Below are 23,684 nucleotides of genomic sequence, written 5' to 3'. Positions count from 1 at the left end.
CCTGGCCGGTGCGCCTCCCTGTGTGATTTCCTCAGTGATGAGGGTGCTGGCAGCATCTTCTGTTTGAATAGCTGGTCGCTGAGCCTGGGCTGAGCCTGGTTCCCGTCTCAGAGCTCCCGAGTCCCTTGCCATTTCCTGGGTGACAGGAGCCTCTTTTGTCCTAAGGAGGGGACGCTGGGTGGGCTCCTGACTAGCTTTGGGAGGGGGCTGGTCACCAGAAAGACCAAGCCATGATTGCAGCCGCAGGCCCCAGCCCCTGGGGAGAGGAGAGAAGCTGGAGAGGAAATCGATCATGCCCACGTGATGAAGCCGCCATAAAACCTGTCAATTACAGCGTTCACAGAGCTTCGGGCTGGTGAGCACAGCGCGTGCCAAGAGGGTGACACTCCACAGGGACAGGAGCTCCTGGGCTCAGGGCCCCCCCAGACCTCACCCTAGGCACCTCTCCACATGGCTGTTCATCTGTATCACCCATCACACCCTTTAACATATAGTAACCTGGGAAACCTAGGCAAGTGTGTCCTGCGTTCTGTGAGCCACTCTAGCAAATTATCACACCTGCGGAGGGGCCGTGAGAACCCCCAATTTGTAGCCTAGTCAACGGACGTGTGGATTACCCAGGGACCCACTGCTTGCAACTGCCATCTGAAGTGGGGGCAGTGTTGTGGGGCTGAGCCCTGAACCTGTGGGACCCATGATATCTCCACAGATAGTGTCCGGACTGAGTGACATTGTAGGACACCCCGCTGGTGAAGGAACGGGCCGGCGAGGGGAAAAGCATTTGGTGGCGGAAGTGGTGGTGTGAGCAGCAGTGGGAAAAGGAAGTAGCAGAGGAAAACAGAGCACTGGGAGTGTTTGGTCTAGGAGCATTCCAGAACCGGGGTTCTGCCGATGGGAAGTAAGCGCCACGGGTCCCGGGATCCAGCAGGAGCCCTTTCAGAAGCTCGGGCGATCGGCTCCCAGCCCGCCCAGCCCATTGGCAGCTTCCCACCCACCTCCCCAGCCAATGGCGGTTTCTACGTGCGGTTTTCTACGTGCTGGGGCCAGGACAGCGGGGAGACCTGGAGGGAGCACCTCCAGGCTGGAGGGAGCACCTCCCATTACCTGCAGCTTAGAAAGAACTCGCTGCCTTGTCTGCACGGTAGGAAAGAGCCTAATTCGCTGAGCTCCCTCCTCGCCCAGCTGGAGGGGCGACTTCCCGTGCAGGGGCTGGTGCCTGGGTTGGCGAGCTATTGTTAGCCGGGCATTCTCACATCTGGGTGGCAGCTCACTCCTGGGCACTCCTACCCGGCACAGCAGGAGCTGGAAATAGCACTGATTTTCCCTTCCGCTCAGCTCAGCTCTGTACGCAGCTCCTCCCCGTGGCTCATCTCTGAGTCATTCATTCTGCCCTGTGTGCGGGGCACCACCACGGAGGGGGTGGGGAGGCCTGGCACAGAGCCAGACTCCCGCCTCATACTGCTGTGGGGGCCGCACTCCACAAGAGACAGGGCCCGTGAGCACTGAGTGTGGGAGCCCGGGAAGAAGCAGCCATCTTTGCAGGGAAGCACCTTCAAGTAGGAAAGGAGGCGGTGTGCCCCCCGATGTAAAACCGCGGCTCAGAGAGGTTAAGCGCTCTGTCCGCGTGCCCGCTCAGGCTGTCGCGTGGCTGGTGGGGGGCAGGGGGAGAGTGAGGACCCAGGAGGCTAAGGGTCTCCCTTCCTTTAAAAGGCGAGCATGCTGCTGGGTAGCCGCCAGCCAGGCACACTGCAGTGTGACTTATGTCACTCAGACACGTGGCTTTTTCCCCCCTGAAAAGTAGCCAACAGCCCGAGAGGGAGTTTGGAGACATGCGCCAGGGAGCGGGCAGAGAGGGCCGCTGGAAACAGGGAGGAAGCTGGGAGGAAGCTGGGAGGAAGCTGGGAGGAAGTGGGCCTGAAAGAGCCGGCCTCCTCCTGGGCCCCATTCACTCATCACTGCAGACACTGTTAGCTGAGCAGCTCCCGTGCGCCAGGCACAGCCCGAGGACCGAGGGCAGAGCACGCGGAACAGAGACGGCGCGGCCCTCCGGTCAGGTGCTCGGGTCTTCAGAACCGATGAAAGAGGGGTCAGTGTTCCAGCCTGACCGCAGGCTCCGCTTTAACCTCTCGGCCCCTTCTCACGTGTGAGGTGGAGATGCCGTCCTGCCGGTGGCTGGTAAGACTGAGATGAGTTCTGCCCCTCACAGAACCATCGAGAACACTAGAAGACTGTGATTCTGCGACATAATAAAAATTATCTATGGCGGTTCTCGTCCTTGGCTCCTGGCCGGAGTGCCTCCCTTTGTGATTTCCTCAGTGGTGAGGGTGCTGGCAGCATCTTCTGTTTGAATAGCTGGTCGCTGAGCCTGGGCTGAGCCTGGTTCCCGTCTCAGAGCTCCCGAGTCCCTTGCCACTCTCTCTTTGGCGTAGCGCAGTCTCTCCCGACACCAAGAAGGAGGAGGAAATGCCAGCACATTCCTCTGAGAGCCCAGCGACATGAAGGCGGGGTGTCGTCCTTCACAGGTGCACCTGAGGCGCTCAGGGGACACCCCCCTCCCCCCCCCCCGCCAAGGACGCCGGGGCGGCCTGTACTGGCGCCAAGTGCTGCATGTGTAGGAATTTTATGAGCTGGTTGCTCAAGACAGCAGTATTAAAAACTGTGATCTAAATTCAAAATTAATCAACTATATTAAAAATAAGGGTACGAAATAGTCAGCATATATTACTTCCTAACGACATTCACTGTCCCCCACGGTCTCATGGCTAGCTCTGATGCCTCACTATTGCACTGGCATGGCGGGAACATCGTCCTGGGCCGTGCCACTGCCCATCTCCCCAGCCCTGGACGTGTGCATCCCAGACCCTGGTCCCGGGCTGTGCTACTGCGGTCTCTTCTGAACCCCTGGCAGTTACAGCATAGAAACTGGCAACAGCGCACACAGGAGAGGCGGCTGTCCACAGCCCGGCAGCACACCACGGAGTAAGACCAGCCCAGAGAGGCCGCGGGGGGGTGGGGGGGTGGGGAGGGGGAGGGGTACCTTGGCGGAGAACTTGAGGTGGACTTCTGCCTCGTCGGCCAGGCTCTTCTTCACCTGCGCCCACGCCTCTCCCAGGGACCTGCATCAGGAAGCAGACGGTCAGACTCGGAGGGAGACCCCGGACGCTGGGCTTGGGTGAGGCAGAGGCCAGGCAGGCACAAAACAAACTTGAGCACTGCTTCAACCTGAGCCCCCAAACCGAGCCCAGGAGCGGAGAGCGCAGGCTGTAGCAGACTGGGGAAATATCCAGAAACCCAGAGAACTGGGGAGATGCACAAAAGTGGGGTGCAGCAGCAGGGAGGGCCTCCATCGCTGGCCGACGGCTCTCCCCATCACCCTGCCCTGGTTTGTTGAGGCACAGGCACCTGCTGGGGAGTCACAGGGGGAGGACAGGTGCCTCTCAGGGAACAGTCCTGCTCAGATGGAAGGTACCACACAGCCCTTCCTGCGTGCAGGCAAACCCCCAATGGCTGGCTCCAGGGGGGCAGAGGAGGACCCTCTGGGTCTTAGGGAGCTCCTAGGGACGCCCACAGGCAGACAGGATCTCCATCGGCAGCACAGGAGTGTGGCCCTGGCCGGTCCCGGGTCTGCACGGTGAGGCCTGGGGCTGCACACAGCTTCACTGGGGAACGCAGAGGCCTTCAGCGTTCCCACCCACGCCAAGATGCTCCAGTGAAAGCAACCTCCCGAAGCCCCCAAGACCTTGGGATGCAGGCCCCAGGCTACACTCTGGTAATCTGCAACTCTTTAACCCTGGGGCCTCTGCACCCAGCCTGTAACCCAGCCCTTAACTCAGGCTGGCTTCACTCCATCAAAAGGCCACTTCCCCGGAGAATTCCTTAAACTCCAGCGGCAAGAGCTGATTAACAGACATCGTGCTGCGTGGCTTCTGGGTTTGCAGTGGAGAAGCCAGCAGCTGAGAGCTACCCAGCAGATCAGAATGGGCCCCTCTGGTTCAGCCCAGGCCTGTCTGGTTGTGGTGCTGCCTCAGCTGAGGTGGGTGTTTATGGGAAATGACTGAGTTTATCCAGGAGCCTGGCCGCAAAGAAAGGTCCCCTTGGGTGACCCCGGCTAGGGAGCCCACCGGAGAAGAGATGGAGAAATGGGCAACCCACACTGCAGACATTTCTCCCTGCCTCACGGTCTGAGCTCCAGGGAGCTGTGGGGGCAGCTCTGTTTGGCGGCTCCTCATCTGACCCGGGAGGCGGGTAGGGAGTCCTGGGCAGGGGTCACCTGACCCGGGAGGCGGGTAGGGAGTCCTGGGCAGGGGTCACCTGACCCGGGAGGCGGGTAGGGAGTCCTGGGTAGGGGTCACCTGACCCGGGAGGCGGGTAGGGAGTCCTGGCCAGGGGATAGAGGGGGTGGAAGCAGACGTGGTGGTTATACAGATATGGGAATAGACTACCAGGTCCAGAAACAGACTCAGATTCGGGGGACTGATGTGCCACAAGAATGCCCAATTGTTTATTTCAATGGAGGAGGGACAGCCTTTTAACAAATGCAGAGATGACTGTATAACCATAGGGGAAACAAGGCACCTTGACCCTGACCTCACGCCACACAGATGGATTATCTCAGGGTGCATCCCAGACCTAGGGTGAACATCAGCACTACACCCAGCTACGGAAGCAGCCCCCGGACAAGTGGGAACTGGCTTCAAGGCTGACGGGAGGGGTTCGGCCCTCAGCTGAGCTACACGTGAACCTGCGGAAGGTGAAACCGGAGCCCACAAGCCGAAAGGCGTGGGCAGTCCTGAGAACGTCCACATCTACCACCAGCAGGGCACACGGTCAGTCACTGGCGCAGCGGCAGCTGCGTGGCCTGAGCGTGTCATCTGAGGCCACTGGGAGGGCAGGAGGAAGCACAGTTTCCAGATCAGGCCCAGGCCGTGTGGCTCAGTGGTTGCGCAATGACCCATGAACTAAGAGGTCGCTTGTTCAATTCCGGGTCAGACTGTCCCCACCTCCAGGCTGGGCATTCCCAGGTGGGAAGATGTCACTCTAAACATCAATTGGTCTGTCTGAGCTAATACATGCCCCATGCACCGCCCCCCCAACAATATTCCAGCCCCCCTGGGGTCATGTCATCATTTCGAATAAAGCAATTAGAAATTTTCTCATTTGAAGAGAAATTTTTCATCTGATAAGTGGTTAATGAAAAAACTGAATTCTGAGGTATACGTCCGTTCCAATATGCTACTGAGGCATGCCACGTCAAAAGCACGATGCTATCCCAACCATCAAGATGAAAAGACCCCAACCCCATTTCCTCTCCACGCAGGAGAGAAAGGCCGCAGGCAGGACGAATAACCGGCTCTGGGTACTTACCAGTGGGCACATATGCGGGGGCATCTAATTTGGACACAGCGCTCGAGTGGCAAAGGCAGCTCGAGTCTCCCCAGGGGCAGGCACCTTCCCGGGCTGCCTGTCTCTAGGCTCCAGCACTGCGCTTTGGGAGTTTCTAAGGGAACTGGGCTCATGTCCAAAGCTGCGTGTGAGTGCAAAACAGCATCGCTGCACGGAGAGCAGGGCCCATGGGCTCATCCCCCCGCAGCGCCTGCTGGGAGGAGTGTGTGCAGGGTTAGCCTGTGTGCAAAGGCAGTGCTCATGGCCACGCTGGAGGTGAGCAACGCCGATGTACGTATGTGAGCGTGTGCCCAGTTCCCCGTCTGTAGGTGCATGTGTGCACAGCATGCCGGTGCAGGCCTGACGCCTTCAGCTGGGAGCATATGCGAGTTGGCAGGACTGAGTGTCCTCGGCAGCAGCCCAGGCCGAGGAGGGGGAGGCGGGAAGACTCGGGGCAGCACTGCAGTCACAGGGTATGGAGATGCCTGGAAAGGCCCCTGCCCCGGCCGGTGGGGCGGCTCCTCCACGCTGCTCCTTTCTGCCCTCATCTCAGGCCCAGCGCACGGAGCAGAGGGGCCGGAGGGAACCTCATTTCTGTCAGTGGGAGAGACACCAGCCTGGCAGGGCCGCCCTGTGGCCTGTGGCTGGCGGGTCAGTGAAAACGATCCGGAGGCGGCCTGCTGGCTGCACAGTGGGCCCATGCAGAGGCCTTGATCAAAGCCACATGTGGCTGGCAAAGCCCTGCCGCTGAGGGGTTTTAAGCCATGCAGGCAGGGCTGGACTCGTTTAACGTTGCAGCTTGCGGACAACCGCTGCATCCGCTGCCTTCGCTGGGGCTCAGTTCCTCTCTCAGGAGGGAGTCAGACACTGCCCTGGAGGGAGGTCCGACCAGACAGAAGACTCCTGGACCTGCAACGCTAACTTCCTGAGCCTTTGTTTTTTATTGTTGGGATGAAATTCATTCAGAACGATCGCACTTAGCCCAGTCACCCTGTTGTGCAACCACCACGTCTAGCTAGTTTCGAACCATCACCCTGCTATGGACTGAATGCTGGTGTCCCCTAGGTTACGATGTTGAAGCCCTAACCCCTGGTGTGACTGTGAGTTGGGGATGAGTCCTCTATAACAGAAACGGGTTACATGAGGTCATATGGGTGGGGCCCTGATCAGATGGGATTAGTGTCCTTATAAGAAGAGACACTGAGAACTCTCTCTCTCTCCTCACTGGGAAAGGCCACAGTAAAACGGCGGCCACCTGCAAAGAGGAGAGCTCTCACCAGACACCAGCCTGCTGGCACCTTGATGCTGCACTCCCAGCCTCCAGAGCTGTGGTAAGTTAAATTTCTGCTGTTTAGGCCCGTCTATTGTTACTGTTACAGCAACCCACGAAGATGAATACACACCCTCACCAGAAGAAACCCGTGCTCATTAAGCGTTTACTCCCCATTCCCCTTTACCCCCCCGAACTTAGACAACCACCATTCTGTCTTACGAATTTGTCTGTTCTGGACATTTCACATAAATGGAATCATATAATATGCAACCTCTGTGTCTTGCTTCTTTCCCTTCATCCACATAGTAGTATGGATCAGTACTTCATTCATTTTTATGGCTGAATAATATATCCATATATCCAATGTGGACACACCATAATTTGTCCATTCATCCCTTGATGGACATTTGGGTTGTTTCTAACTTTTGGCTACTGTGAATTGGGTGCTGTGAGCATTCATGTACATGTATCTGTTTGAGTATCTGCTTCCAATTCTTTTGGGTCTAAGCCTGTGAGCGGAACTGCGGGGTCACAGTAATTCTAGGCTTAGTTTTTTAGGCACTGCCAAGCTGTGTTTCTACAGTGGCTGCACCATGTACATTCCCACCAGCAGGCCCAAACGCTCTGCTAACAAGCCAGAGCAGAGAAGGCGCAGTCTTCCTTCCACCAGGGATCCTCCTGTGGCCGGGAGTGTGGGCTGAGCCTCCCCAGCCCAGGTCCCACCCAAGGAGGTCTGGGCTGTCGCAGCTGGAAGGGGAGGGGGGCCTGGGCCTCAGGCCCACGGGAGAATTCTAAACAAGCGGCCAGGTGCGGAATCCTCTCACACCCAGGTTCCTACCAGCCTGCCCTCAGAGAAAGGGAAGCAGGTGCGGCATCTGGGGGCTGATGCCCAGCTACCAGGGCCCAGGGCAGAGGGGGTCCAGCATATGGCAGGAGGCCCTTGGCCACGAGAGAGAAAACAATGTGGAAGTGCTAACCTTGAGCGTGGATGCCCACACCTGGGTCACGGGTGCTAACCTTGAGCGTGGATGCCCACACCTGGGTCACGGGAGCCCACCTTGAACCTTGCGAGCCAGGCCTATGGAGACTTCCCCTCCAATGGGCCCATGGCAATCATCAGTGATCAGTGAAAAGGGACCGCCCCCCCCCAAGTGTCTCCTCTTCCTCCCACTCCCCACTCACCCTTCCTCCTGTGCGGCCAAGGAGTTCTGAGAGAGCTTAGCTAAGTTCTTCGCATATTCTTCTTCAATCTTTATCCTGCAAGCAGAGAAAACCCAACAGGTCAGCTCCCCAGTGCTAGTTGGTGGGTCCAACCTACAGCCCTGCTGCTTAATAACCGTGTAAAGGAACCCACTAGACCATATGCTCTGAGAGTACGTGGCTCTTGTCTGCCTAGCACGTAGTAGGTGTTTAGTAAATTATCTGCTGCATGAATGAATGAATGAATGCACAAAATGGTCCGAACCTCCCTGTCTGCTCATCTGCAAAATGGGCTATTCCCAGCTGTCTGCCCAGGTTGTGAAGGTGAAAAGCTGTCATTTGCACAGCTCCTGACACGGAGTTGGACACACGGGAGACCCTTAAATGGATGAATGTAACTCATGGTGGGATGCCCAGTGCTGTCCTTCCCCTTCCAGCCCCAGCGTTCTGGGTTTAGACCCTCCACGGTGGCATCGGCCCCTCAGAAGCAGAAATAGAACTGCTCCCTATCGTCTCCCAGCCCCCAATGCCTCTAACGGTCAGGCCTGCAGGGCACACGTATTTCCATGGAGACCAGGCAGTGTCCAGAGCTGGCTGATTCCATTTCCCTGGAGAGGGAAGTCGCCTTGGACTTTGCTTCCAGCAGGCAGGCCCTTGACACTTTCAAGGCAACTCTCCCGGGAGCCTCCTGTATCGTCTGGCGCCCCCATGTTCCATGTGCTGTTGGAGGTTTTGGGCCCCTGGTCCCTCCCTCGGCAAATGGGAAAGCCGAGACGCTGGGGCGGCTGCGAGGGTGTCCACAGGGCGGCCTACCACGTCCCAGGGCAGCATTTGAGGGACAGTGATTTCATGGCTTGGCGCTGAGACCCACAGCCTGCTCCTTCTCGCACTGCTTTGCTTCCAGTGCCACCTCTGGCTGGTCTCTGGGTCTCATCGCTCCCTCCCGTTCACTCTGCCTGAGCCCCCGGCTCCCAGGATGGCCGGCTGGCCAGCCCGCGGCCTCCAGCCTGTGACCAAGAGATCCCTCTAGAAAGCAGATCAAACCACGTCACACTCTAGATGCAAATCTCCCCGGGCTCCCCACGACATCCAGGCGCGAGGCCCGTCTGCTTCAGCACGCCACAGCCAGGGCCAGCGCCTGCCTCAGCCCCACGCCTGCCGGCTTCCTACGCCGAGGCCACAGCAAAGCCCGGCCCTCGGCCCCTGGCCCGCACGCCCCCGCCTGTGCCTCGGCGGCCCCTCTCCTGGCTCTGAAAGGCTCCCAACGTGACCCCAAGGTGGACCGAGAGAAACTCCGTGCCTCGGGAAAGACCAGCGCTCTGACTACAGGCTCAATTTATTTGCCAACACGACACCTTTATGAGAGTATAAACCATAAGTGTGTTCAAGCTTCGGCTTTTACAACCATTTTCCTATTCGCCTGTTTTATGCTGTTGTTTTTTTTGCACCTGAGCTATGCAACCTCTCGGTTCTCTGCCAGTTTAATGGGTCATAAAATAAAGATTTCATTATGCAAACAGAAAACGGGGCTCCGAAGGAAAAGAGGTGCTTTAAGATGCTGAAGAATTATTACTCAATTATTGTTACAATTAAAAAATAAAGAGTGTAAATATATTGCCATTTACTAAATATTTCCAGTGTGTCCAGGAAACTCCAGACAGAAAGCTGTGTGTATGTGTGTGAACATACGTGTGTATGCAAGCACATGTCCATGTTTGAGCACACATGTCTATGTCTGCAGGCACACGTGTGTGTGAGCACATGCAAACACGTGTGTGTGTGTGTGTGTGGGGTAATGTGCATGGGGTGTGTGAGGTGTGCTTAATGGGGTTTCTGAACTTGGAGAGAGGGGGTAGAAAAGGAACTTTGTCTTTTTATAGCTTTTCCTATTCCCATCCGGGCCAATTCACTGCCTCCTCCCCTGTGTTCATCTGAACCACTATTATAACCCCTGCACTTCCTTTCCAAAAGCCCCTCACCTGACTCCCCCAGTACCCTGAGCTCCTGAGGAAGGAGGGCGTGGGGAGGGCCGGTGGGTTCTGTATGCCCAGGTCCAGGACACAGATTCGGTTCGAAGATTAACTGAAAGGCAACACTCTTTTTTCTCATGCTAGGGGACGGTGCTTCAAACGAGGGCCATGTAGGTAAAGGAGCCACGCAGTCTGTGTGGGACAGTAGGGAGTGTGGAGACGATGGCAAACTGGGATCACATGCTCCCCCTGCAGAGGCCGCGGCCACTCAGCTCCGGCCAAACGCCACACGAGGGACGCCGCGCCACTGTTGCCAGACTTCCTGCTTTCTCCAGAGACGCTAGATTTTAGTGTAAAAACCGACCAACTTAAAAAATGTTGGTTCACATCTTTAAAAACATGACGTAGGCCAAAACCACCCATTTGCCAGCCAGGTCTGTCCCGAGGGCCCTGAGTTGTGGCTCCAGTCTCATGCTCCGCTTGGTGCTAACCAGGCCCAGCGCTGCGGGGTGCAGGCTCCCTCCTGCCACTCACTCCCCTCAGGCTCAGGGGCCACACAGGCAGGCACTGTCACCAGTGCCCCGAGCTGGGCGGGCCGGGCCTACCTCTCCCGAATGAATTCCGACATTTCCTTCTGCATCTGCTTGCCCTTCAGTTGTTTCTGAAGCAGCAATTCAAACCCAGCCACGTTGCCGTTGCCTTGGGGGTCCTTCTTATCAGCCTAGGAAGGAAGCAGAAGCAGGAGCCTCAGTGATGGCGGGAGCACAGGGAAGACAGACCCAGGGGACCGGGACACCTGGGAGCCGTCCTCAGCCCGAGAGGGAGGACAGGCGCGGCCGTGGCTGCCTGTCCCGTGCGTGTCTCCTGGTGCCCCGCTCCGCCGGGCCCTCTGAGCGTCAGCCACCCCACGCCCATGCCCCTCAACCGCCCAACCCGGAAAGAAGAGGAAGGGCAAGCGGCCAAGAGCACAGGTTCTGACCCCCAAGGGCCCATCCCTTCCAACCAGGGGCTGCTGAGGCTGCGGACCCTCTGGGGAGTCCTGGCATCCTGACGCTAAGCTGCGACCGTGTGTGACCTTGGCGTCCTATGTCCCTAATCTTACCAGTGGTTCTCAACCTTCCTAATGCCGCGACCCTTTAATACAGTTCCTCATGTTGTGGTGACCCCCAACCATAAAATCATTTTCGTTGCTACTTCATAACTGTAATTTTGCTACTGTTAATGAATCATAATGTAAATATCTGAATTTTCTGATGGTCTTAGGCGACCCTGCTAGCGGTTCTCAACCTGTGGGTCGCTGCTGTAGAGCCTAAGACCATCGGAAAACACAGATATTTACATTACGATTCATTAACAGTAGCAGAATTACAGTTATGAAGTAGCAACGAAAATAATTTTATGGTTGGGGGGTCACCACAACATGAGGAACTGTATTAAAGGGTCGCGGCATTAGGAAGGTTGAGAACCACTGCCCTACACCATCCCATCTCCTGTCAGCTTCTTGCCCTGGCCGGGCAGCGACACCTTCCAGTGCACATTCACCAAGGATCAGAGAGGCTTCTGAGAGACGCGGGATCGGAGGAGGCCAGAGTGGAAGAGGGCGGGCGCCCGGGCTGACATCCAGCGCGGGGATCTCAGGAGCAAGTCTCCACGCACTCGGGCCTGAGCTGCTTCGCCTGGGAAACTGGAGAAGCAACGGCCCGGCCGCCTAGGGTCCCCTCAGGATCAACCACACGTGGAAATGGCTGAGCCCAGTGCTCAGCAGATACTAAGGCCTCAGTGAACAGTAGCTACTAGGAGCTCCTTTTAAGTAAAAGTCAGGACTCAGAAACGATGGCCAAGTCAATGAAATGGAAAGTTAGTATCCAATTCATTTTGCAAGCAAATTCTCTTAAAATTTCAAAATTAAACGGTTTAGCTCTGTTTGGCCCGCACTTCCTCACGGACGCCTGGGCATCTCTTTCCTGCCGCCCCGGCTCACCTCCTGCCTGCTGCCCGCAGCATGGCCTTCCCTGCGGGACATTCATCTGGCATCTGCCCTCACAGCTCTCGGAGCCGCCCAGGTCCTGGGTGTGCCTCCTCCATCACAGCCTTTACCCCCAGGGATCAGGGTCAAATGCTTTGGTGTTGAATGGGAGGAGTTAAAAGTATGTCCTCGACCTCACAGAGAGGTGCAGGGTCAGCTCAGCCACTGCGTGACCCGGTCAGGTCTTCCCAATCCTGGCCGTGTCCTCGGGCCCCGCCCCTTGGAATGGGAGTGGGTTGCTTCTCTAAGATCCCAGAATGGACACGTTAGGAGAGGGCAATGGGAAGGGGTGGCGATGCCCCGCCGGCGTGGCTCAGTGGTTGAGGTGAGTGTCGACCTATGAACCAGGAGGTCACGGTTCGATTCCTGGTCAGGGCACATGCCTGGGTTGCAGACTCGATCCCCAGTGTAAGGGCATGCAGGAGGCAGCTGACTGATGACTCTCTCTCATCATTGATGTTTCTATCTCTCTCTCCCTCTCCCTTCCTCTCTGAAATCAGTAAAAATACTATATAATAAAAGTGTAGTATGCAAATTGTCCCCTCGGCCAGGAGTTCACCCGGAGTTCGACCAGGGGGTGGGGCTGGCTGGGGGAAGGGAGGGAGTACCCAGCTGACAGCCGGCAGCCACTAGGGACCCTGCCAGTGCACGAATTTCGTGCACTAGGCCTCTAGTATAAAATAAAATAAAATAAAATAAAATAAAATAAAATAAAATAAAATAAAATAAAATGTCCAAGACTTCTACCAGTTTCTGAGGAGCTGGGCTGTGCATTTGTCAAGAGATACTGACTTGTGGAAAAATACCCATAACATAAAGTTTACCATCTTGACCATTTTTAAGAGTGTAGTTCAGTGGCATTAAGTATTCACATTGTTGTACAACCATCACCACCATCGTCTCCAGAACTTTTCTTTGTCTTGGGAAATGGAAACTTTGTACCCATTGAACAATACGCAAAGGCTCTGGAACCCCAGAATCTGGAGCTCTCTACAGATCCTCGAGCCCAACCTCCTGACTTCGTCGGAAACAGGGAGGCCCCGGGCGGAGGCATTGTCCCAGGTCACCTACAAGTGACAGAGCAGGTCTGGAGCCCAGATTCCTTCGCTGAAGTGGACTCTAGTCTCCAGCAGAGAAAGGGACTGCCCAGCTTACCTGCTTTCTGCCCGGGTTTCCGTGTTGCCCCGAATGAAAACCCTATCAATTCTCTGAGATTTATGGAACATTCTGGAGTCCAGAGGGTCTTAACTTCCCACCTCAGGTGCTAAATCTCCCACCAGTCCTTTAGGTTTCAACAGGAGAGGCCCTCTGCTTTGAGCTCAAGGCCCTTTGTGCCCCCACAGGGGGTTCATTCTTGGTCCTTGGGGCCACAGCGTGGGGGAAACTGAGGCACCACTTACCCAGAAATAGTCACAGTAGCTCCACTCAGTTGGCTTCAGCAGCTGCTGCTCCGGCATCGTGTCCGGGTGGGGGAACGTCACACAGTTGACCTGCAGGCACAGGACAGGGGAGAAAGGACTCGGCTGAGGGCTGGGCGGCTGGGAAGGCTCTGCTCCCGGACACAGCGCTGCAGAGGCACCAGGAGGTCAGCGTGCAAGAATGCACACGGGGATCTCGAGATGCTCCAGGGGCCGGCACATCAAATGGGGGCACCAGGACTCACACCCACCCTACAGGGGCTGCTGCCCTTGGTACAAACTCTCTGGAGGGCGGACTGACAGTGTCTACCAAAACTGCAAACATCAGAGCCTTCGACCCAGCGAGTGCACTCGAAGAGTCTATCCTACAGGTACATCTCACAGGTGTGCACGACACACGGGCAGGGTGCCGCCCCCCAGCGCTCTCTGTAACAGCAAAAGGCTGGACACAAGTCCTCTGTCCACCAGCAGGGGAACGGTAAGCAAAGCACGAGCCAGGCGGGCATCTAGGGAAGTGGCGTATAAGCAGGTGTGTCAGGACAGACTGAGTGGGGAGGGGAGGCAGCAGGTGGAGAATATGGCTATATGCCAACATTTATGTAAAACAGGGGTTAGATCCACCTTTGGTTATTTACATACGGAATACTTCTGTGGCTGGTAACACCGTTTGCTCCCAGGGAAAGGAATGCTGCGGCCGAAGGTCAGGGGTGCAAAGTCACCTTGTGAATGTGATCTCATACAATGTGTTCTACCAACAGTGAGAGGCTGCAGTGCTAACCCTGCTGGAGAGTGCAGTGCAGATGCTGGGATGGGCTCAGATCCCCGCCTGAGCTGGTCCCGGAGCCCTGCTCTCCCTGCCGGGAGGAGTGGCTTTCTACTGCTCCTGCTATGTCGCTTCAAGCCGGGTCCCCTCCATGGAGCCGGCTGATGTGTGTTCCTTGTGGGAGCCGCAGAGTCCCACCAGGCCTGAGCCCTGTCCTGTCCGTCTTTAACCCTCACGGCAGCCCCAGCTGCTGAAGTGGCGCCGCACGCGGTCAAGCTGGGAGCAGTGCAGAAAAGCCCCGGCTGCGAACAGAGGCACCAACTCCGAGGCCAGGCAGCTCACACCACGAGTGAGGGGCCCTGGGTCAGAGACTGCAGCTCAGGTCGGGGCGGGAAAGGACAGCCTCTGCTTCGGGAAGGCGCGGGGGTCTACAGAGATCCCGCTAAGCCCGAGGGGCAGCCTGCTCTCACCTCCACCAACTGTTATCAAGACAGAATGAGGAGCCCGACGTTGTCAGGCTAGGCGATGACCCGAGGAGCTTCAAGTCGGGAATTGGATGTGAAGTGTCTCAGTTTTGAAATGAATGAATCCAAGGCTAATAGTAATGATGTCAACAATAATGTAAGCGAACCAGCCCCTCTGCCAGCTGGGTCAGGCCCATGGGCGCCCCCCCTCCCCCGCCATGGCCTGTTCCAGGGGCGGGAGGGGGGCTGGAAGTAAATTCACACCCCCACCCCCGCCCCGCTGGCTGCCGGGGCCAGGCCTCGCTTAGGGTCCTGCAAGGAGCGCGTGGGAGAGTCCAGCCAAGAGAAGGCCCCTCCCCCCAGAAATGGGGCTGAAGTCTGGGCGCGATTCCCACTCTGAAGGAAGCAGGACAGGTAGGAAGGACCAGGGGCAGGAATGGCCCAAACATCCCTGGGGACGAGCGGCGCTAAATTCCACCACGGCCGGTGGAGGCCCGAGGCACCCCCCGGGGTGGGGCGTTTCTTCCAGTCCTGCACCCACAGAGACCCACAGTGTCAGTGGCCTGCGGGGCCTGCCTGGGGGAGGGCCAGCCCCCCCACGCCCAGGAGCAGGCAACCGTCTCCAGGCCCCCTTTCCGGGCTTATACCCCAAGGTGTGCTCATGGCTCCGGCGACCCCTGTGGCAGGGTCTCTCTCGTCATGGGGAGGAAGGATGGATCCTGGAGTTTCCCACAGTCCTCATTTCATGGTCCAGCTACTCTGCTTTCAACAAATCACGGTGATCACAGCCCACCTTTATTTAACGTATTAATGCTGTCCCTGAAAAATCTCACCCAGATTTAACGACACATTAGCTGACATTGGATTGAGGATTAAGAATCCCGGAACTAAGAGGCTGAAGGCGCTGGGGGTGGGGCAAGCATCTTCTCTAGTGTCCGGTCGGGATCTGGAAGGCAAGGGGTTGGCCTGTGGCCCTGGAGCAACCCCTGAAGGAGAGCTAGCTGGGTTGAGGGGGAGATCAGGGAGGGTAAGGCCTCACCCCTCGGTGGCTTCTGCCACTCTGTGGGGACACTGGTCCCTGGATGGACTGGCGGGGGCCCCAGGGTGGCTGTTCCTGCCTCTGTCAACGCCCAGCTCTCCCAGGGGGGTTTCTCTGCATCCTCAGAGCCCTGCGCCCCCTGGTGGGCGTCTCCGGAACTGCACCGGCTGCCCCCCAGGAGGCAGTGGTAATGAATGACTCCTGCAATTCCTGGGGAGCCCTCACCCAGGCGCCCTGCCAAGAGCTTCGCAGGGATCTCACGTCATCCTCCCGGGAGCCCCACGGGCTGAGTAACACTGGCCTCGTTGGATAGCGGACGCGGAGGGTCGCCCAGGTACAGTGTTTGAATGCAGAGGATGACAGCAGAGCTCACGCCCTCAACCTCCCTGCTGGCTGCTCAGTGGACACCTGCTCGTCCCCGTGCCACGTGGATGGTACGCGGGGGGCGCATTCGGCTAGACCTTCCCAGCACGCTGTACATGTGCATTTGTAATTGTGCTTCTCCTGACTGTTCATTTCCCATCTCTCTCCTGCTCTTTCCCGAGTGCCTGGCACAGCGCGGGCACCGGGCGGGGGCTCAGGGTTTCCCGGTGTGATGACTGGAGGCTGGAAACAGCAGGTGCAGTCTCTGCCCTCAGCGCTTTACAGCCTCGTGGGGAAGGACTGCAAGAAATAAGTAACTGCAGTACTTCGGCAGGAATCTACCACGGGGCGAGCCTGGGTGCTGGGGCTACGTGAAGGGGAGAATCTCGGAGGGAGTGGGGTCAAGGCGGCGGGGGCGGGGGGGGGGGGGGTTGAGAGTGTGGCAGGGAGGGAAAGGGCTCGGGGTCTGAGGGTGCAGTGCCCGGCCAGCTGGGGAAGGTGCTGCTCTGTGGCCGGGATCACAGTCAGGGAGCAGACAGCACTGAGGCCAGAGGGGACCTGTTGGCATGGGGGTGGGGGGGGAGGGGGCACGGAAGCGTCTGGCTGGGGACTCTCAGGGTGAGCCATCCACTGCAGCACGGAGGACACACAGGAGGGAGCACGCAGCCGACCTCAGCCACTAGGGACGCCCCGCAGTGACCAGGGGCGTGGCGGTGGCTCAGAGCAGCGCAGTCAAGTGGAGAAGCAGAGAAATGCGGGACAGGCTTCGCAGACAGACTTCACACTACCGTGAAGTTAGCTCAGCGACTGTCCGCTGGGGTGGCTGCCCCTCCCCTGCCCCGGACACCTGGCGAGCTGGAGGCAGTTTTGGTGGTCACACCTGGGGGGGGGGGGGTTGCTGCTGGCACCTCGCGGGGAGAGGCCAGGGATGCTGGTAAACACCCGACAATACACAGGGCGACTCTGCACCCTGCCAGCCCACCTCCGGCCTGAGGATGTGTGGGGCCACCTGGGTGAACAGAGCCAGCAGACTCTGGTCAAGTCCGGGGCTCCGCCAGTCCCCCACCCTCCGTTTCCCCAGCAATTATCCCCCAGGGTTGAGTGTTTACCTAAAACCCTGGGGGTGTTGGTTACACACAAACCTTCCAGCTGAGAGCTGGGCTGCAGGTCTCAGGCCCCACGGAGGGACCCTGCATGGTAACACGAATCGCAGGGCCCCAGGTGCCGGCCTCACTTCGCAGCCTGGCTCCCGAGAAGCGGGAAGCGCTGAGTTCGGTGGGCAGGAAGCGGGAGGGAAGGCCCCGGCAGAGATGGGCAAGGTGTGCTGGCCAGGAGATCCCGGCCCCGCCCCGCCCATGCGGCCGGAGCCCGAGGCCCGGCTCCAAGCAACACCGCAGGGAACGGGCCATCTGCTGGCCTGGGCACGGCCACCAAAGGCCCGTCAGGCAATGCGGGGAGGCCTCATTCTGCTTTCCGCTCTTCATGTCTCCTTCTCACTCACCTTCTACAGTTCCAACACCCCTCACATTCTTCTCCCTCTCTCCCCCATTTCTGGAAACTTTTGGGAGCTCCTGCTTTGCTCCAGCACTCTAGGCATTTTGTGGCAATTCGAAGATTTGCCCTTGACGTCTGCCCCTGCCCTGCCCTGCCCCATCGGCTCCAGCAACAAGGAAGCTGCTGCTGACCGGTCCATTCGGGCTGAGCCACCCTGCCCGCCCAGGAGGCAATGTCCACGGCGGGGGGCGGGGGAGGGGTTGTGTGTGTGGCGGATTCGGGGGAGGTGACAGCACAGGTCTGGAATCCTAAAGGCTCCCAGCTGTGTGGCCTTGGGCGGGGTGTGGCTCTGTTCCTCGTTTCCTCATCTGTAAACAGGGTGGTGAGAATATGAACGTGCACTGAGCACTTACCATGTGCCAGGCATGTTTTAAGTGCTTTCCGCGTGCGGACTCAGTCCTCACACCATCCCTGTGGCACAGCTCCCCACCCCCTCCCCGCTGCGCAGACGTGGGCACAGACGCGAAGACACAGGGGACCCTGCCCCGGGCCGCTGCACAGCAGTCAGGCCTGCACCGCACACTCCGGCTTCAGAGCCCAGGTTCACGGTCACCACACGACACTGGTCCCAGCACCCCCGCCTCACAGTGCGTGGACGCGGAGTGAGCCGCCCCGAACACCGCCTATGCATTAGAAACTAACAAGAGTGGCAGCAATGATTGCCGTTATTGTTTGCCTAACCGTTTTTCCTTCCAAGCAGGACTGTCAGCATGCGTGAGCCAGGGCGTGCACCCACTCTCGGCTTCACCTCGGCGGGGGTGGCCAGAATGCTCAGACGTGCGCGTGACGGAGCCCGAGGGCGAGTCCCCGGTCCCAGCTCTGCTGTGCTTGTGTCAGAACAGCACAGCGAGGACCACACTTCTCAGGCCTCCCAGGCCTTGGCTGTTTGAGCACCTGGGCACCTCACCTGCCCACCTGCAGGGGGCACTGCTGGCCAGCGCCCCCTTTCCCAGGCCCAGGGCTGACATGTGGGGCGTGGGGCTGCAGGAAGGGCCCTGGGAGGCGGTGTGGCCACTCCAGGGGGAAGCCGCTTGCTTCCTGCCAGGAACTCCCGGGAACTCTATTCTTAGGGATCTTTCCCTTGCTTTTAACTCCGACATCTTCCAGAAGTTACCCGGCACAAACGCAACCCTGCCACGGCTATAATTTGCACGTCACGCCGCTTGCACAGAGCGCGGCCCACCCCCTCACCCCCTCCCACCCACCCTGCAGAAATGGCTCCCGCCTCATTCCAGCCTCCATCCTTCCCCTCGCTCCCCCAGAGAGAAAAGTGAGGTGTGACATCCACGGAAGGGGGGACCCACGGGGAACTCTGGCTGCATCCAAGCTTTGGAACTTCCCAGTTCCAGGCTGGGCATCACTTCCACTCTCTGTCCACGTTGTCATGGCAACAGCCCATCTGTGGCCGAAAGCCCCAGTTTGCCGCGCAGCCGGTGAGCGCTTGGAGGGAGCCACTTACCGTGATGGTGTTCTCCTTGCTCTGCTTTCTGCCTGGTGACGAGGACCCCAGGTTCTGGAGGGAGAGGCAAGAAGCATCGTCAGAGCTGTCCTCCATCCTGGACTCGCTCTCACTCGGGCCCCCTGACGGCGGTGGGGTGGTGACAAGCCGCGTGCTGGGAAGTTCGGGATGTTCAACCTGCCACTAACCCTAGGTCACCATAGTCTGGGAGAGGCAGGCGGGAGCACCCCTGACCCCACTCTGCTCCTGTCTCCTGTGCCCAGGAGGCTGGAGTGCTGGGGGAACCGCTCCAAACCAGGCGGCCTCCTCTTCTCCTCTGCGATTTGGGAGTTAACCCTCAGCTGCCCTCTGCTGGTGAGCGGCTCCGTGTGCGCTTGCTGCCTGCACCTGCAGAAGCCACTGGGGAGCAGAGGGTTAAGGCAGAAGGCAGGCTGCAGGCTGCAGGCCACCACCTCCGGCACTGGCACCCAGGATGCAGAGCAACAGCTTCATCTGAACCTGGGTCCGACACGTGAAGCCCTATATCCATCCGTGCCACGTGCCCTGGGCTCAGCCACCTCCCTGCCGCTCTCCAGCCCCGGGCAGCCCGGATCTCAGCTGAAAGCCGCAGGTCAGCCTTCATTCAGGCTTTGAATTGCCTGTTCTGTCTTCCCGCTGCCGGCAACAAAAACACTATCCCAGTGCCTCCGAGCCCACGGTCCTCGGCAGCGCCCGCCGAGGACGGTTCAGGTCGGAACATGAAAACGCCACGCTGGCGGCAAGAGCCGAGGAACCTACCGGGAGGGGCAGCTCTGGGTCTCGCTGTCGCACTCGCGGCAGTGACATCAGGGTCGGGAGGGTCTCCAGGCAGGAAGGTGGCGCCCACTCCCGTCCCGAGCCATGCCCGTCCTGGCACAGGCTCACCCCTGAGGCACGCGTGTGGCTGTCGTGTGAGAGTCCCTATCCTTTCTCTAGTGGAGCGTGAGGAAGTGGCTGTCAGATTTCACAGATCAAGTCCCACAGAGGACCTGGAGGGGCTTCTCCAGCAAGAGGGCGCAGGAATGACTTCTGCAGGGGACGACAGACCCCCACCCCCGGGGCGGAAATGACTTCTGGGGGGACGGAGAGGGTCCAGCCCCCCTCAGGGACTTCTCTGCTAACCCGGCAACACAGGGAGCTGCCTCGTCCCTGCCGACGGTCTCCTCAGCTCCTCCCTCCCTCCCTCCCAGACCTACTCTGGCTGGTAACTCAAGTCAGCTAATAAAGTCAATCCACTAAGACGGTCCAGATAAAAAGGGCCTCACGGATCATCCCTCTCACAGACGAGAAAAGGAACTCACTCGCCTTCACGTCCTGCCAGTCCTGTGACTTCTCTGAGCCTCAGCTTCACCATTTGTTACGACGGTCCTCAGGCTTCGGGTGCATCAGAGTTAACTGAGGATGTGCCCCAATTCGAGCCCTAGCCTGTCTCCCAGGGCTCCCGGCCCGCAGGCCCGGGTGGGCTCCCAGGGCTCCGGGCCCGCAGGCCCGGGTGGGCTCCCAGGGCTCCGGACCCGCAGGCCCGGGTGGGCTCCCAGGGCTCCCGACCCGCAGGCCCGGGTGGGCTCCCAGGGCTCCCAGGGCTCCCGGCCCGCAGGCCCGGGTGGGCTCCCAGGGCTCAGGACCCGCAGGCCCGGGTGGGCTCCCAGGGCTCGGGACCCGCAGGCCCGGATGGGCTCCCAGGGCTCGGGACCCGCAGGCCCGGATGGGCTCCCAGGGCTCGGGACCCGCAGGCCCGGGTGGGCTCCCAGGGCTCCCGGCCCACAGGCCCGGGTGGGCTCCCAGGGCTCCTGACCCGCAGGCCCGGGTGGGCTCCCAGGGCTCCTGACCCGCAGGCCCGGATGGGCTCCCAGGGCTCCCGGCCCGCAGGCCCGGGTGGGCTCCCAGGGCTCCCGGCCCGCAGGCCTGGGTGGGCTCCCAGGGCTCCCGGCCCGCAGGCCCGGATGGGCTCCCAGGGCTCGGGACCCGCAGGCCCGGATGGGCTCCCAGGGCTCCCGACCCGCAGGCCCGGGTGGGCTCCCAGGGCTCCCGACCCGCAGGCCCGGATGGGCTCCCAGGGCTCCCGACCCGCAGGCCCGGGTGGGCTCCCAGGGCTCGGGACCCGCAGGCCCGGGTGGGCTCCCAGGGCTCCCAGGGCTCGGGACCCGCAGGCCCGGGTGGGCTCCCAGGGCTCCCAGGGCTCCGGGCCCGCAGGCCCGGGTGGGCTCCCAGGGCTCCCGACCCGCAGGCCCGGGTGGGCTCCCAGGGCTCCCGGCCCACAGGCCCGGGTGGGCTCCCAGGGCTCGGGACCCGCAGGCCCGGGTGGGCTCCCAGGGCTCGGGACCCGCAGGCCCGGGTGGGCTCCCAGGGCTCGGGACCCGCAGGCCCGGGTGGGCTCCCAGGGCTCGGGACCCGCAGGCCCGGGTGGGCTCCCAGGGCTCCCGACCCGCAGGCCTGGGTGGGCTCCCAGGGCTCCCGACCCGCAGGCCCGGGTGGGCTCCCAGGGCTCGGGGACCCGCAGGCCCGGGTGGGCTCCCAGGGCTCCCGGCCCGCAGGCCCGGGTGGGCTCCCAGGGCTCCTGACCCGCAGGCCCGGGTGGGCTCCCAGGGCTCCCGACCCGCAGGCCCGGGTGGGCTCCCAGGGCTCCGACCCGCAGGCCCGGGTGGGCTCCCAGGGCTCCCAGGGCTCCCGGCCCGCAGGCCCGGGTGGGCTCCCAGGGCTCCCGGCCCGCAGGCCCGGGTGGGCTCCCAGGGCTCCCGACCCGCAGGCCTGGGGGGGCTCCCAGGGCTCCCGGCCCGCAGGCCCGGGTGGGCTCCCAGGGCTCCCGACCCGCAGGCCCGGGTGGGCTCCCAGGGCTCCCAGGGCTCCCGACCCGCAGGCCCGGGTGGGCTCCCAGGGCTCCCGACCCGCAGGCCTGGGTGGGCTCCCAGGGCTCCCGGCCCGCAGGCCCGGGTGGGCTCCCAGGGCTCGGGACCCGCAGGCCCGGGTGGGCTCCCAGGGCTCCCGGCCCGCAGGCCCGGGTGGGCTAGCGCCTCCCTGGTCTACGTTCTGTCCCTCCACTTCTATGTTCAGGCGCCCCACTTCTGGCAGCTCCTCCAGCAGCCCTCCCAGGACCTGGGGCAACAGCGTGCTGGGGACCAATCAGCTTCTGCCCATGTTTTTAATGCCTCCACTCATCCAGCTCACCCACCCTGACCCTCCCAAGTTATCAGTTCTGCCCCCGGGCACGTGCCCAAATGGGGCTGCCCAGGAGGAAGGCATGGCGGGCACCCAGGTGCCATTCTCCAAGGAGAGGAGACAGGTGCAGGGCCCTCTCGAGGGCTCATTCAGGCGAGGCACGGGCCAGGCAAACACAGCCGACCCTTGACCAACACGGATTTGCCTGCACGGGTCCGCCTGTACATAGATGCTGTTTTTCAGTAAATATACGGTCTGCCCTCCTTATCCCAGGCCTCACGTCCTCAGATCAAGCAGTATTTCTCCTCTGTGGCTGGGAGCCCACAATACAAATGCGGGTGAGCTGTGTGCACCTGCGGCCACGGCTTTGCGCCCCTTCACAGAAGGGACTTGCATATGCGAGGATTCTGGTAACCACTGGGCTCCTGGATCCAATCCCCGCGGACACCGAGCGGCTGTAGTTAAGTCTGTGGGGAGTCCACAGTTACATGTGAATTTTCGACTGTGCAGAGATTCAGCACCCGGACCCTCCCCCGCCCCCACCCCCCTCCGCATTGTTCAGGGTGAACTGTCCCCGAGGGAGAAGGCGGGAGGGGTCTCTGGGACGCGCCCTGCAGCTTGCAGGGTCTCTGTCGTGGGCACTCCGCGCTCTCACTCCAGCCACCAGGAGGGCAGCAGAGCAGGCGCTGGCAGCCCCGGCACAGCCTGCAGTCGGTCTCGATGCTGATGGGATGGCGATGAGGAGAGGACGAGGGAGGAAGCTCTGCCACCCGGGCTTGCTTACAAAGCGGGCACCAGGCTAAGCATGGGACACCAGCAAGTTCAAGGCATCACCTGCGCTTTATAAATGGTGAAACGGAGGCTGGCAGAAACCAACTACTTGTCCGAGGCCCCAAGGCAAGTAAGTAGAGGACATCGGAAGCCAAGCCTGACTAACGTTTCTGTCTCCCGCCGTCTCTCCCCCTGAGTCTGGGGGCCATCTCTTGTTTTCCAGGTGTCTGCAGGGGTCAGGAAAGATCTCCATCGTCGTGTCCAACAGAGCCTTGGAATCACTGTGTCCAAGGCTCTGTGGACTGAGGCTGGACACAGAGGTCACGTCCTCCCATGACGTGGGCCAGGACGGGAGGGCAAGTACTGGCACGGGGGGTGGCGCTCTAAGTGTGGGCGTCAGCACCTTCCCATCTCTGTCCTGAGCTGTGCATCTCAGCCAGTGCTGAGCGGGGTCTCGGGCTCTCTGGGGTGGTCTCTGGCTCTGCGTTTGCGGCTGATTGTTCCAATGTCATATACGTATACATAGAAACATGTCATATACATGCATCATATACATATACATGTAAAATACACACACACACACACACACACACAGTCCCTGCAGCACCCCCCTGAAAGGGCCCAGAAGTCACAGTGAGAACCCCTATTAGCGAGGGGCTGGTTTCTAAATGCTATTCCCACTAAAGGAACTCGGGCTCCTTGGGAAGTGGCCGATTCCAAAGGTCTGGGCCAACCGGGGACACCTTATTCAGAAAATGATGTGCTACAACAAAGGACATGGAAGTCAGCTCACAGGGGCTCAGCAAGCCAGATTTGGGACAATCTGAA

General features: G+C 60.0%; 1 protein-coding gene across 1 annotated transcript in view; it reads right to left on the bottom strand.

Annotated features, from left to right (window-relative positions):
- Positions 1-23,684, bottom strand: part of GAS7 (growth arrest specific 7) — a 206,441-nt gene that overhangs the window by 18,567 nt on the left and 164,190 nt on the right. Inside the window, exons 5-9 of the mRNA XM_008153455.3 lie at positions 18,912-18,965; positions 13,252-13,341; positions 10,431-10,546; positions 7,838-7,912; positions 3,038-3,116 (exon numbers count right to left, since the gene is read on the bottom strand). Of these exons, the coding sequence (XP_008151677.2) occupies positions 3,038-3,116; positions 7,838-7,912; positions 10,431-10,546; positions 13,252-13,341; positions 18,912-18,965 (414 nt within the window). The remainder of the gene's footprint in view (positions 1-3,037; positions 3,117-7,837; positions 7,913-10,430; positions 10,547-13,251; positions 13,342-18,911; positions 18,966-23,684) is intronic.

The sequence above is a fragment of the Eptesicus fuscus genome, chromosome 20, assembly GCF_027574615.1.
Source record: "Eptesicus fuscus isolate TK198812 chromosome 20, DD_ASM_mEF_20220401, whole genome shotgun sequence".
In the NCBI taxonomy this organism is placed as follows: Eukaryota; Metazoa; Chordata; class Mammalia; order Chiroptera; family Vespertilionidae; genus Eptesicus; species Eptesicus fuscus.
The sequence above is the reverse complement of the archived record's forward strand: the minus strand, read 5'-3'. Positions and strand labels throughout refer to the sequence as shown.